The 13,437-nt window shown below is 43.0% G+C and overlaps 1 protein-coding gene across 3 annotated transcripts; it reads left to right on the top strand.

The window, feature by feature from the left end:
* Positions 1-69: 69 nt before the first annotated feature.
* On the top strand, positions 70-13,179 carry ptpn11a (protein tyrosine phosphatase non-receptor type 11a). Of its 3 annotated transcripts, none has more exons than XR_016118266.1 (16): positions 70-436; positions 2,102-2,224; positions 2,848-3,042; positions 3,528-3,720; positions 3,814-3,933; positions 4,874-4,987; positions 5,090-5,186; positions 6,041-6,402; positions 6,942-7,073; positions 7,148-7,302; positions 8,223-8,290; positions 8,387-8,538; positions 9,308-9,426; positions 9,494-9,581; positions 9,644-12,315; positions 12,369-13,179. XR_016118266.1 is itself a non-coding variant. In XM_089020477.1 (16 exons), exons 1-15 carry the CDS (start codon positions 423-425, stop codon positions 9,561-9,563), a joined length of 1,809 nt encoding a protein of 602 aa, XP_088876603.1. In that variant the 5' UTR covers positions 73-422; the 3' UTR covers positions 9,564-9,581; positions 9,644-13,179. The 3 variants fall into 3 exon arrangements, 2 of the variants coding, with proteins under 2 accessions (XP_088876602.1, XP_088876603.1); XM_089020477.1 differs by having other exon boundaries at positions 73-436; positions 6,041-6,138; positions 6,244-6,402; positions 9,644-13,179; XM_089020476.1 differs by having other exon boundaries at positions 9,644-13,179.
* The last annotated feature ends 258 nt before the right edge of the window (positions 13,180-13,437 follow it).

Here is a 13,437-nt window from a genome sequence, read left to right as displayed (position 1 = left end):
TAACTTTTTACCACGCATGCGCATAATGAGACTTCGGGAGTAGTCTTTCATTTTCATATCACGTTACCCCGGTATTTAGGGAATGTTTGATTCAACAAAAACGGGCGGTGTCACGCCCCAAACGGACGCCCCAAGATTTTAAATCCAACGTACCCTCTGGTTTGTCGCAGTTTTGGTGACGTACAACAATCGACTTATGCTAAAGTCTCCCAGGCGGGCCTTAAAAACACTTTTTTTGTGTTGTCCTTCCTCCGACTTTATTTGTCGATGCCGTGATTTCGGCACGCGTATAGGCCAGAGATGAGCCGATGAACGTTTTTCCCGGTGAACTGGAGGGAAAACGTTCGTGAAGGTTTGCCACCTAGCTGTTGGAAAGCTACTGTTAGCTGCCAAGTGGGGAAGGAAGTGAGGAGCGGAAAAAAATGACATCTCGGAGGTAAGCGCTCTTCTGGAAAATAACGTCCGGCCATGGTGTTAACCAGCATATCTAATTTTAATTCCACCAAGGAGTTTTAGATGGAGTGTATATGACATTTATGCGCGAGAGTGAGTTGGTAGCTCATCGAGTAACGTTAGCCTACACCGGTGACTTCATATTTGCTCCCCACAACCCCCGTCACCGTAAATAAACAATGCAATAAAAACAGAGAATGTTTTCAGATTGCTCGTGAGACGTTCTTGTTCACTACTTTTAAAGGACAACCGACGTCTCCGGACAAGTTGTGTCCATAATTTGTAAAATGGCTTCAAATGACTTCTACTGAGCGTATTTGACAAAGATTCCACCGCATGTAGCTATATTTTACATTTTAAGAGTCGTGCTGAATATTCCGGAAGTCTTGTTTTGAGTTGGTGACGAGTCCTCACGTTACGTCACTGAAGGAACGCCCCTGACCGAAAAAGAACACATTGTAGCAGTCCTTCCATCACGTCAATGCATTTTGCTGTACTTGTTTGGTCTGAAAACTTTGTGTTGCACCAAAAAGAGGCAGAAGAGGGCGACAAAGCTCAGTGTAAGGAATTAATCAGCCTGTGGAAACGGGCTGATTAATTCCTTACATGGAGCTTTGTCGCCATTTTCTGCCCCTTTTTTGGTGCTACATTTCCCCCCATTATTGCCTCAAAATGGCACGGAATAAATTCTTTAATCGATTGCAAACATGTATGCTTTCCTCTTCAGAACTATTTGAATCATATTCAAATTTCCCCATTGCGGGACGAATAAAGGTATTCTGATTCTGATTCTGATTCTGATAACTGGATGAGTCACAAGAAAGTATCTTCTCCGAATCTGAAGCCATTGTTTTGATTTTAGAGCAACGTCCTGCCGTGACGCAACGAACAAGGGGGCGGGACCTTCTGAAACTCGCCATTTCCGGGGTATTTTTTAAGTAGTTTTGGGACACTTTAACTCATTTTTATTGGTGCTTTGCATTTGGCTAAAAATATCAACCTGTGTGTTTTGGATATTTTAGATGCTATAAGACGTTTTTCTGATGTCAGTTAGGAAACAAAAAAATAGGATCGGTTGTCCATTAACTAGCTATCTTGCTAGTATTAGCGATATAGCTAAAACAAACTAACAAACACGACGAAGCTGTAGCATCCATTGACTAAAAAGAGATTGCCTCACATCACACGTAAATCTGCTTCAATTCCAAGCCGCGGCACTTCCACATACTCATCATCGGCTGATGGTATGAGGCTGCGTTAGTGCTGTTAGCATAGCGCACTGACACGTTTTTGGAGACACCGTTTATTTCTCAAGGTACCAAAAGAATGCCTGACAGGCTAGACTCAATGTCGGAAAAAAACTTGCCTTTGACCTTGACAATTAGCATTGACAATTAGCACCCGCAGATGCGCTTAGTTATCTATTAGCCAGCTAGCTAACTTTCTATCTATTTGAGTTTTTCCGGGTTGAGTGAACGCTGGCGCGTGTGGCTGCCACTGCTCACCCACAGAAAAACTGATCCTGTGACTGTAAAGTGACCTTGAGAGTTTTGAAAGGCGCTTAGAAATGAAATGTATTATTATTATTAAAAGTGAGTCGCCCAATACACAATCCCTTGTCTAAAAACACACTTGTTTGTTTGTACAGGTGGTTCCACCCCAACATCACGGGCGTGGAAGCGGAGAATCTGCTGCTGACTCGCGGCGTGGACGGCAGCTTTTTGGCGAGACCCAGCAAGAGTAACCCTGGAGATTTCACCTTGTCAGTGCGGTGAGTGGGGGAACGATAATGAGTGCGACGACTATGATCCGAATAATCCCTCGTTGTTTTTATTTTGGTCGGCCATTTTGATTGCATTCAAAACCCTCTTCAACACCAGTACATTCAGAAATGACATGTATTGTCTGTCTTTTTTAGCCACATTATAAGTTTCTGGGTCTGAGAGGACATTAATTTCAAATCTGTGCCGTATATCATATATATTAGCGTATTTGACAATAAAGTTGACTTTGACTGAAGGTGGGAAGAGAATCGACGTTACGAATGTTGGGAGGAAGTGAGTTGGGGGCAGATCAGCTGAAAGCCCTGTCCCCCATCATGCTAAGACGGGCAGGGGGGGACGTACAGAGGTGGAGGGAGGAAGAACGCCATGGTTCCAAGTTCTCCTTTTCTCACCCGGTTTTTTTCCATGATGACGGCAGAACGGTGACAATGACTCAGCATCTGTTTCATAAAATAAAAATAAAAATAGACACAACGTTTCATATTTCCGTTCAAAATGAATCGAGCTTGATGCTGTCCCGATTTTATTCACCAAACCAGTCTGACAAGCACGGATTGGGTGAAATTTTGTCACATCTCAGATGAGGAATGTGAAACTTGTTCCCCCTTAGGCGGAATGGCGCCGTCACCCACATCAAGATCCAAAACACGGGCGATTACTACGACCTGTACGGCGGCGAGAAGTTTGCCACGTTGGCCGAGCTGGTGCAGTACTACATGGAGCACCACGGGCAGCTCAAGGAGAAGAACGGCGACGTCATCGAGCTCAAATATCCGCTCAACTGCGCCGACCCGACGTCAGAGAGGTCTGTCCAACACGCTATCACCGACATTAGCTATCTTTTGGCTAGCTAGCGATCTGTTGGCTATCTAATAGCTAACCTTCCATCTATTTGAGTTACTTCCGGGTTGAGTGAACGCTGGCGCGTGTGGGGCCAGTAGCATAAGAAGTAGCATAAATACGAATGAAACCAAGTAAATAAACTGATGGAGAAATAATTAAATAAATAGTAAATATATAAATAAATACATAAAAAATAATTAAAATAAATGAATAAAAATAAATAAAAACAAATGAATAAATATATACAATAAAGGAAAAATAAATGAAAACGACAACAAGTGAAGCTGTAACAAGCGCAAACATGAACAAAAGGGCAAATGCTGCCCACTCGTGGAAGAGAAAAATATTGCCAGAGGTCTGACCAGCGCTGCATCATATTATTATTATTATTATTATTATTTGATTGCGTCTTGAATACCGATTTGATTGTGGGCATTCCCTCGGCAGATGGTTCCACGGCCACCTGTCGGGCCGCGAGGCGGAGAAGCTTTTGACGGAAAAAGGCAAGAACGGCAGCTTCCTGGTACGGGAGAGCCAGAGTCACCCCGGCGACTTTGTGCTATCTGTGCGCACGGGCGACGACAAGACGGACAGCAGCGACAGCAAACCCAAAGTCACGCACGTCATGATCCGATGCCAGGTGAGCCTTAAAAGAACATGTCGCGGCTTGGAATTGAAGCGGATTTACTGTACGTGGGACAGGAGATGTGATTTTTGCGTACTCCTTCTTCAGCACGACCTAAAGTACGACGTAGGCGGTGGCGAGAAGTTTGACTCCCTCACCGACTTAGTAGAGCACTACAAGAAGAACCCCATGGTGGAGACTCTTGGCACAGTGTTGCAGCTCAAGCAGGTACAGTGATACCTTGATTTACGAACCCCTTGGCTTACAAACTTTTTGGTTTACAAACGTTACATTTATGAAAATTTTACCTTGTCATACAAACTATTTTTCGGGATGCACACAGAGTGCCACAATGAGTGATGTGTCGTTCGCGAACGAGCCCGTTCTCCTAACAAGAAACTGGCAGCCGACTGTTTTTGTCCTCTATTCCCTGCCCCCAGTATTCGGTTAAAGCCACGTGATTGGTCAACAACACAGCGGTGGGAGGAGTGTTGAACATGAAAGAGACAGGCAGACGACAGAAAGAGAGTGATAAAATGGATAGAAAACGGTGAAATTTGGACTTGTTTCAACTTTGATAGTTCAAAGGCAGAGTGTAGACTGCAAGGTTAAAATTTCCATCAATCAGGCTCCAGGAATAACCCGCACAAGCCATCTGTACACTTGATGCAAAAAGCTATCAACTCAGCTAAGCAGAACACAATTGATGAGGAACAAGGTAAAATTATGGCAGAGAAAGCACCTACAAGGATTCATTCCTCAAGATGGTGAAAGAAGAAGACTATGTTCCATATTAAATGTTTGATGCTGATGAAACCGGTCACTCCATTCCATCAAGCCATCAACGACCATCACAAAGGTAAATAAAACAACTTTATTGTACAGTACAGATAATTTTTTTTTTATTGTACATAAAATAAGGTCTATTTTGTGTAGTTTTAAGGCTTAGGAAAGTAGAAAATTATGTTTTATGAGGACGTGGGAACGGATTATACTCATTTTAATGGTTTCCTATTGGAAATTAATTTTTGGGATACACACTTTTCGCCTTACACTCTGTCTGGGAACCAATTAAGTTCGTAAGCCAAGGTATCACTGTATTTTTATTTAATTTTTTTGTCACTCCGCCCTCCCCGGTGATTTCTGACGTTTCCACCCTCTTTGGCAGCCCCTCAACACCACTCGCATCAACGCAGCCGAAATCGAAAGTCGCGTACGGGAGCTGAGCAAGCTGGCGGAAGCCACGGACAAAGTCAAGCAAGGCTTTTGGGAGGAATTTGAGGTGAGGCGCTCTTTGATTTTCAATCCCTTATTTCATCAGCATTTTGTACATTCTATAAGTCTCCTAACATCCCTGTCCTCGATTGGTTTTGCTTCCACGCAGACTTTACAGCAGCAGGAGTGCAAGTTGCTGTACAGCCGCAAAGAGGGCCAAAGGGCTGAGAACAAGAATAAGAACCGTTACAAGAACATTCTGCCTTGTGAGTAACAATTACACCATTCATCACACCATTTTGCGGACATTTTACCAGAGAGAATGAACATCATTTGAAAAAAAAAAAAACAAAAAAAAGGGTGAGGGTTTGTGTTGTAGTACCACCCCTGACCTCTTTGGGGCAGCATTTTATAAAAGTTGTATAATAAGTTTGTTTTTTCATATGCTAGGGTTCATTAAGCGGGCTATCTATTTGCCATGTATTTGCTATCTATTAGCTTTCAATTAGCTATATATTTGCTTTCTATTTGCTACCTGGCCGGCTAGATAGCTATCTGGCTGTCTAGCTATTAGTTATATAGCTAGTTGTCTAGCTGGCTATCTAGTGGCTATCTATTAGCTAGCTAGCTTACTATTTATTTGCTTCTGGGTTGAGTGAACGCTGGCGCGTGTGGCTGCCGCTGCTCGCCCACAGAAAAAAACTCCTGTGACTGAAAAGTGACCTTGACAGTTTTGAAAGGCGCTTATAAATGAATATTATTATTATTATTATATTATTATTATTATTAAAAGGGCGAGTGTATGTGTTGTAGTACCACCACTGACCTGTGTGGGGCAGCATTTTATTCTAAGCATCCAAGTGAACATTATTTAAAAAAGAAAAAGGCCAGTGTTTAATAATAATTCATAAAAATTAATAATAATAATAATAACAATTAATAATAATAGTTTTTATAAGCGCCTTTCAAAACACTGCAGTCACAATTTAAAAAAGAAAAGGGTGAGTGTATCTGTTGTAGTACCACCCCTGACCTCTGTGGGGCAGCATGTTGCCAAATTTACTTCCAGTCACTTGCTCTTGAAACCTAATTTTTAATTATTATTTTTTTTTTTGTGCAGTCGACCACACGCGGGTGGTCCTAACCGACGGGGACCCCAACGAAGCGGGTTCCGACTACATCAACGCCAATATCATCATGGTTGTATCCCCGAGCCTGGTAAACAACCCCTTTTTTTTCCCTCCTCGATCTGCCGTTCACGTTGGCCCCAGTGATGTTATTAATTTTTTAAAATTGTTTTTCGGGGGTCTTTGTCTCGTTCAGCCCGAGCAGGACAATAAGTGCAACAGCACCAAGCTGAGAAAGTCGTACATCGCAACGCAGGGCTGCCTGCAGAACACCATCAGCGACTTTTGGAGGATGGTGTTCCAGGAGAACTCACGGGTCATCGTCATGACAACCAAGGAGGTGGAAAGGGGGAAGGTAAAGCACAAGACCACCTTGTATTATTATTATTATTGTCCATGACATAAAAAGTGTAAAAAAAAAAACATTTCACAACTCTCAAGTTCACTTTACAGTCACAGGATAAGCTTTTCTGTGGGTGTGTAGCGGCACCCACACACGCCAGCGTTCACTCAACCCGGAAGTAACTCAAATAGATAGAAAGCTAGCTAGCTAATAAATACAATAATAATAATAATACTTTTCATTTCTAAGCACCTTTCAAAACTCTCAAGGTCACCCGACAGTCACAGGATACAGTCGCTAATAGATAGCTACCTAGCCAGCTAGATAGCTAAACGATAGCTAGCTAGATAGCTAAATGATAGCTAGCTAGATAGCTAGCTTCAATAGGGAAGTCCAGACTTCCCTCTCCCCAGCCACTTCATCAAGCTCTTCCTGGGAGATTCTGGGGCGTCTACCTAGCTAGCTACCGTTTAGCTATCTAGCTAGCTAGCTAGGAGAAGCAGCTTGGAATTTGATGTTCTTTTTTCTGTGCTCGCATTGTCCGTCGACAGAGTAAATGTGTGAAGTACTGGCCCGACGTGTCGGCTCTGAAGGAATACGGCGCCATGCGCGTTCGCAACGTCCGAGAAACGGCGGCGCACGACTACATCCTCCGAGAACTTAAACTCTCCAAAGTGGGACAGGTAATCTTCTTTCATTCTTCTTCTGCGTTTTTGTCATTATTTTGGTCATTTTTATCGTTTTTTTTGGTCTCCAGGGCAACACAGAGCGCACTGTTTGGCAATACCACTTCAGGGCCTGGCCCGACCACGGTGTCCCTACGGACCCTGGCGGTGTTCTCGATTTCTTGGAGGAGGTCAACCTAAAGCAGGAGAGCATCCTGGACGCCGGCCCCATCGCCGTACACTGCAGGTGTGTATCATTTAAAGGACAAGCGACATCAGAAAAGCGTTTTATAGCAGAAAATAGCCAAAACACGCAGGCTGATATTTTTAATCAAATGCAAAACACCAATAAAAATGACTTAAAGTGTCCAAAAACGGAAGTAACTGTGATAGAAAGCTAGCTTGCTAATAGATAACTAGCTAGGCCTTCACTCAAGCCGGAAGTAACTCAGATAGAAAGCTAGCTAGCTAATAGATAGCTAAGTAACTCGGATAGCAAGATTGCTAACTAATAGATAGCTAACAGATAGCTAGCTAGGTCTTCATTCAACCCGGAAGTCACTCGGATAGAATGCTCGCTAGCTAATACATAGCTAAGTTACTGTGATAGAAATCTAGCTTGCTAATAGATAGCTAACAGATAGCTAGCTAGGTCTTCATTCAACCCGGAAGTCACTCAGATAGAAAGCTCGCTAGCTAATACATAGCTAAGTTACTGTGATAGAAATCTAGCTTGCTAATAGATAGCTAACAGATAGCTAGCTAGGTCTTCACTCAACCCGGAAGTAACTCAGATTGAAAGCTAGCTAGCTAATAGATAGCTAAGTAACTCTGATAGAAAGATAGCTAGCTAACAGATAGCTAGCTAGGCCTTCACTCAACCCGGAAGTAACTCAGATAGAAAGCTAGCTAGCTAATAGACGAGACTTTCTGAAACTCTCCATTACCTAGGTCATTTTGAAGCAGTTTTGGGACATTTGAAGTCATTTTTATTGGTGTTTTGCATTTGACTCAAAATATCAGCCTGCGTGTTTTGGCTATTTTCTGCTATAAAACGCTTTTCTGATGTCAGTTAGGAAACAAGAAAAATGGTGTCGGTTGTCCTTTAACATCTGGGGGGCACTGCTACCCTGCACGTATGCTAACCGGCTACGCTTATGTCGGCAGTGCTGGGATCGGACGGACGGGGACCTTCATTGTCATCGATATCCTTATCGATGTCATCAGAGAAAAAGGTGTGTGTGTGTGTGTGTGTGTGTGTGTGTGTGTGTGTGTGTGTGTGTGTGTGTGATCGCACACGTGTGACTTTTGTGTCTGTTTGTGCGTTGCAGGCGTGGACTGTGACATCGACGTTCCCAAAAGCATCCAGATGGTCCGTTCCCAGCGTTCGGGAATGGTTCAGACGGAAGCCCAGTACCGCTTCATCTACATGGCCGTGCAACATTACATCGAAACGTTGCAGAGGCGCATCGTGGAGGAACAGGTGGCGTCTTCTTCTTTTGTACTATGTGACACAAAGCGGACTCACTTGCCCCCCCCCTAGAGGTCCGCCATTTTATTTCACGTCTCAAGTACTAATAGCTATTGATTCGCTAGCTAATAGCTATCTATTTGTTAGCTAATAGCTATCTATTCGCTAGCGAATAGCTATCTATTCGCTAGCTAATAGCTATCTATTCGCTAGCTATTAGCTATCTATTCGCTAGCTAGTTAGCTTGCTATCTAGCTAGCTAGCTATTAGCTATAGAGCTATCTAAGTGGCTAGCAATCTAGCTCGCTATCTGTTGGCTATCTATTAGCTATCTACTAGCTGGCTAGCTAGCTTTCTGTCTGTGCATTTAATAGTGACATTCAGTGTATTAACTAACTATCCAGATAGCTAGCTATTAGCTATATAGCTATCTAGGTGGCTAGCTATCTGTTAGCTATCTATTAGCTATCTACTAGCTGGCTAGTTAGGTTTCTATCAAATAACTTACGGGTTGAGTGACATTCAGTGTATTAACTAACTATCCAGCTAGCTATATAGCTATCTAGGTGGCTAGCTATCGGTTGGCTATCTATTAGCTACCTACTAGCTGGCGAGTTAGTTTTCTATCTATTAATTTCCGGGCTGGCGCGTGTGGCTGCCGCTGCTCACCCACAGAAAAACCTATTCTGTGAATGTGAAGTGACCTTGAGAGTTTTGAAAGGCGTTTATAAATTAAATGTATTATTATTATCTATATTTTTTTTTAAAATGTCTTTTCCAGAAAAGTAAAATCAAAGGTCGCGAGTACACCAACATCAAATATTCTCTGTCGGACCTAACGAGTGGCGAGCAGAGTCCGCTTCCTCCCTGCACGCCGCTGCCCACGCCAACCTGCACAGAGTAAGCCTCTCTGGCTTTTTTTCCTCCTCTACCGGCGGTTGTTGACCGTGCGTATTTGGCGCGTCAGGATGCGTGAGGACAATTCGCGAGTGTACGAGAACGTCGGCTTGATGCAGCAGCAGAAGAGCTTCAGATGAGACCCGCCTTGATTCCACGTGAGTTTGGATGTCACCATTTAGAGGTGACGGACGCGCCAAGTGACCTTCTTCTCCCGTAGGACGCCTGACCGTTTTCTTCGCCAGCCACGCCGACAACGGGACATCGCCGCCAGAGTACAAGAAAAACTCAGAAAGAGAAAATCTGCAGGTGTGGGGGAGCTTTTTGGTCCAACTCTCCAACCACTGTGATGCTCAACCCGGCCACCGAGCGGCGCCAAATCGCCATCTACCAAACCCAACCAGTTTGTACAGTGATACCTTGGTTTACGAACTTAAATTTATGAAAATATTACCTTGGCATACAAACTGTTTTTCGGGATACACACGGAGCTGCCATGTGTCGTTCGCAAATGAGCCCGTTCTCCAAAAACAAAAATGTCAGCCAACATTTTTTTGTCCTCTATTCCCCGCCCCCAGTCTTCGGTTAAAGCCACGTGATTGGTCAAGAACGCAGCAAGGAGGGGGGGGGGGGGTTACAGACAGAGAGAGAGTATAGCCATTCTCCAAAAAAGAAAATAGAAGCCACTAAATGAAAAAAGCTATCAACCCAGCTCAACAGAACACAATTGATGAGGAACAAGGTAAAATGATCGCAGAGGAAGCGCCTACAAGGGATCATTACTCAAGATGGTGAAAGAAGAAGGCTACGTTCCTCATCAAGTGTTTAATGCTGATGCCATCAACGACCATCACAAAGGTAAATAAAAGACTTTATTGTACACTACAGTTTATTTCTTTAATTATAATATCATAGCGCATTTATTATACATAAAATAAGGTATTTTATGTAGTTTTACGGCTTAGAAAATTAGAAACGTATGTTTTATGGGGACCTGGGAACGGATTATTCTCATTTTAATGGTTTCCTATGGGAAAATATTTTTTGGGATACACACTTTTTGCCTTACACACTGTCTGGGAACCAATTAAGTTTGTAAGCCAAGGTATCACTGTAATCTAAAACCCAACCCCCATTTTCTTCTTTTTTTTTGAAACTAAAGCAAAACTTCTCGATTGTTTGTAGATTTATCAAAGAAAATGTGCCAAACGTCAGATATTCATTGACGATTGGACTCCAACCTCGCCACAACTGCCTTTTAAAACAAAAACACGCGTCCTCTCACATTCACGCAACATTAGCGAGCCTCGTCTGATTGGTCGACATCCAGTCAAGAATGTCGCTAAAATATTCATTTCATATTCATGTCTTTCTAGTTTCAACTCTACGTACCATATGACTAAATGCCTTACCTCCTCGACGGGAGGTCGCCAAAAGTAACGATAAACCTGATATTGATATCGTTACCCGTTAGCTTAGCCTAGCGTTGCTCTGCTCCCTTCAACAGTGCCCTAATGCCGCTAACCACATGCTAACACTACCCCTACCAAGAAAAACATGCTATATTGTAACACTATCGTCCATATTTGAAACACTAAAACAAACAAAAAAAGCACAAAAAAACAGATATTTGGTCCCAGGGCTCACTGTTGCCTTCTTGTGGAACTTGGTGGTATTACAAGATATTTCCCCCCCAAAAAACTAAATCCAAAGTACTGCGTTACTTTGACTTAATTACGACGATTAGCACCAGAATACCCACTGGAAATATTGCCTGTCTTGTAACTTGTGGTTGCCTCCGATTAAGACACGCCGTTTTACAAGCATGCTAATTAGCATGCTAATTTTTTATTTTTTACTGCGCTAACCGCTTCCCATCAAGTTGCTTAAGGATTTTTTTTTCATATCCAGGTTGAGATCGATGTACTGGTACACGCTTTGTCCACATTAGTAGAACAATTTTGTATACTAGACATAAAAAATATGTATATAGTTGACATAAAAAATCTAATTATGTTATCCCCTAAAACATTTTTATGTACCTGTTGAAATAATTTCTTATTGCAAAGCACTACTTTTTGCCAAATGAACCTGCGAAACTCACTCCAAAATACGTTCCTGGAAGCCCAAATGCCACCGGGTAGTGGCAAATATTTGACTTACGACTGGCTCGACTTACGACCACCCGTACGTACTTACGACTACGACCTCCAGACCCTATTTTTTCACATTTTAATTCTACGCCTGGCACCGCAACGCGCTGGCAGGTCGGCAACGCGTACGACAATTTTGGCCAGCCAGCTAGCATGTCACTCTCACACAGCAAGCGACTGTGTGATGGCACCAGAGGGGTGGGGGAGGGGGGTGCGAGTTATTTAGCCTCCGTGTCTCTATTCAACATTTTGAATGTATTTCGACTTACAACCATTTTGACTTACGACCGTTTGGTCAGAATCAGAAAACCTTTGATCGTTCCACAATGGGGAAATTTGCATTTGGTCGTAAGTCGGATGTTACCTGTACAATACACACATATTAATTTATATAGCGCTTTAACAACAGCTGAAGCTAGAACAAACCGCTAACGCGGACAAATGCTGCCCCCTTGTGGAAGGGAAACCCATTTCCAGAGGTCTGGCCATCGCTTAATTGGCACCCCCGCAAGAAAAACCGAAACATCTCACTCTCGCACAGCAACGGACCGTGCGATGGCACCAAAGTTTAGCCTCCGAGTCTCTCACCAATAATTTGAATGATGGATTTCGACTTACAACCATTTGGTCGGAACGGAACTCGGTCGTAAGTCGCATGTTACTTTGTAATTATAAGAGGCCACGAGGTGGAATGCTTTTGTAAGTCGGATGTTACCTTTTAATTATAAGAGGCCACAAGGTGGAATGCTTTTGTAAGTCGGATGTTATCTTTTAATTATAAGAGGCCACGAGGTGGAATGCTTTTGTCGAACTCAACCTAACGAACATAGATAATGTCGACAAAGCACTACTTTTGTCCAAATGAAGCCCTTTAACTTACTTTCATTTCATCCTTTGGCAACAAATCACCATTATTGTCTTCATGAAGCTTCTCAGCTCGCTTCAATATTCTTTCTTGACCACAAACGAAGTAGGCAAAAGGTCAATAAAAATAGTGAAATTGTCTCACTGGTGTGTCCAAAGTAGACTAGCGTAAGGTCTCAAAGCGGGATATCAAGGATATCCTTTTAAAAAGGAGGCCAGTGGGGAGCAGGTTTGCTAACGTTATGCTAGGTTGTTAGCCACTTTTCACTTTTCTCATCCGTGTCGTCATCCTCTCATTTCCAATGTGGCCTCGGCGCCGCGCAGCCGAGAACTAGCGAACGTCGCCTTCCAGTCGGTCTCCGTCCGCATTCACCGTCGTAACCACGCGTCACAACTCATGGACGTGCCTTCCGCGCCGTCGGACGACAGCCACTGCGATGCTCTGAAAACAATCGTATGTGAACCTTTGACGGCGTGGGGAATTAAAGTCTATTTTTGAAGGTGTATATTGTACATGAACAGAATGTACCTACAAAATAAGCAACATATCTACTTGCCAATAAGATAAAGTGTATGTATATGCATTGTGTACTCTCTTGACAAACACACACACACACACACACATGCGTGCGGACAACGAGAGTTTATTATAAATGTAAAAAAAAAAAAGACAATAATTGCAGTTCACCATATTAACGTCCTCACTAAGAATAAATGGCGACCTCATGCCACATTTCATTGCTGTGTTTTGGAGTTATTATCAAAAAAAGTTGATCAAACCCCCTGTGAAATCCTAAAGTATTATGAGCTATCTCGCTAGCTAACTATTTGCTATCGAGCTCCCTGGCCGGCTATCTAGCTAGCTATTTGTTAGCTATCGATTAGCTAGCTTTCTATCTATTTGAGTTACTTCCAGGTTGAGCGAACCCTGGTGCGTGTGGCTGCCGCTGCTCACCCACAGGAAAAAACGTATCCTATGACTGTAAAGTGTCCTTGA

Source organism: Hippocampus bargibanti, linkage group LG18, assembly GCF_051943395.1.
Source record: "Hippocampus bargibanti isolate YZ-2025 linkage group LG18, ASM5194339v1, whole genome shotgun sequence".
Taxonomy (NCBI): Eukaryota; Metazoa; Chordata; class Actinopteri; order Syngnathiformes; family Syngnathidae; genus Hippocampus; species Hippocampus bargibanti.
The sequence above is the reverse complement of the archived record's forward strand: the minus strand, read 5'-3'. Positions and strand labels throughout refer to the sequence as shown.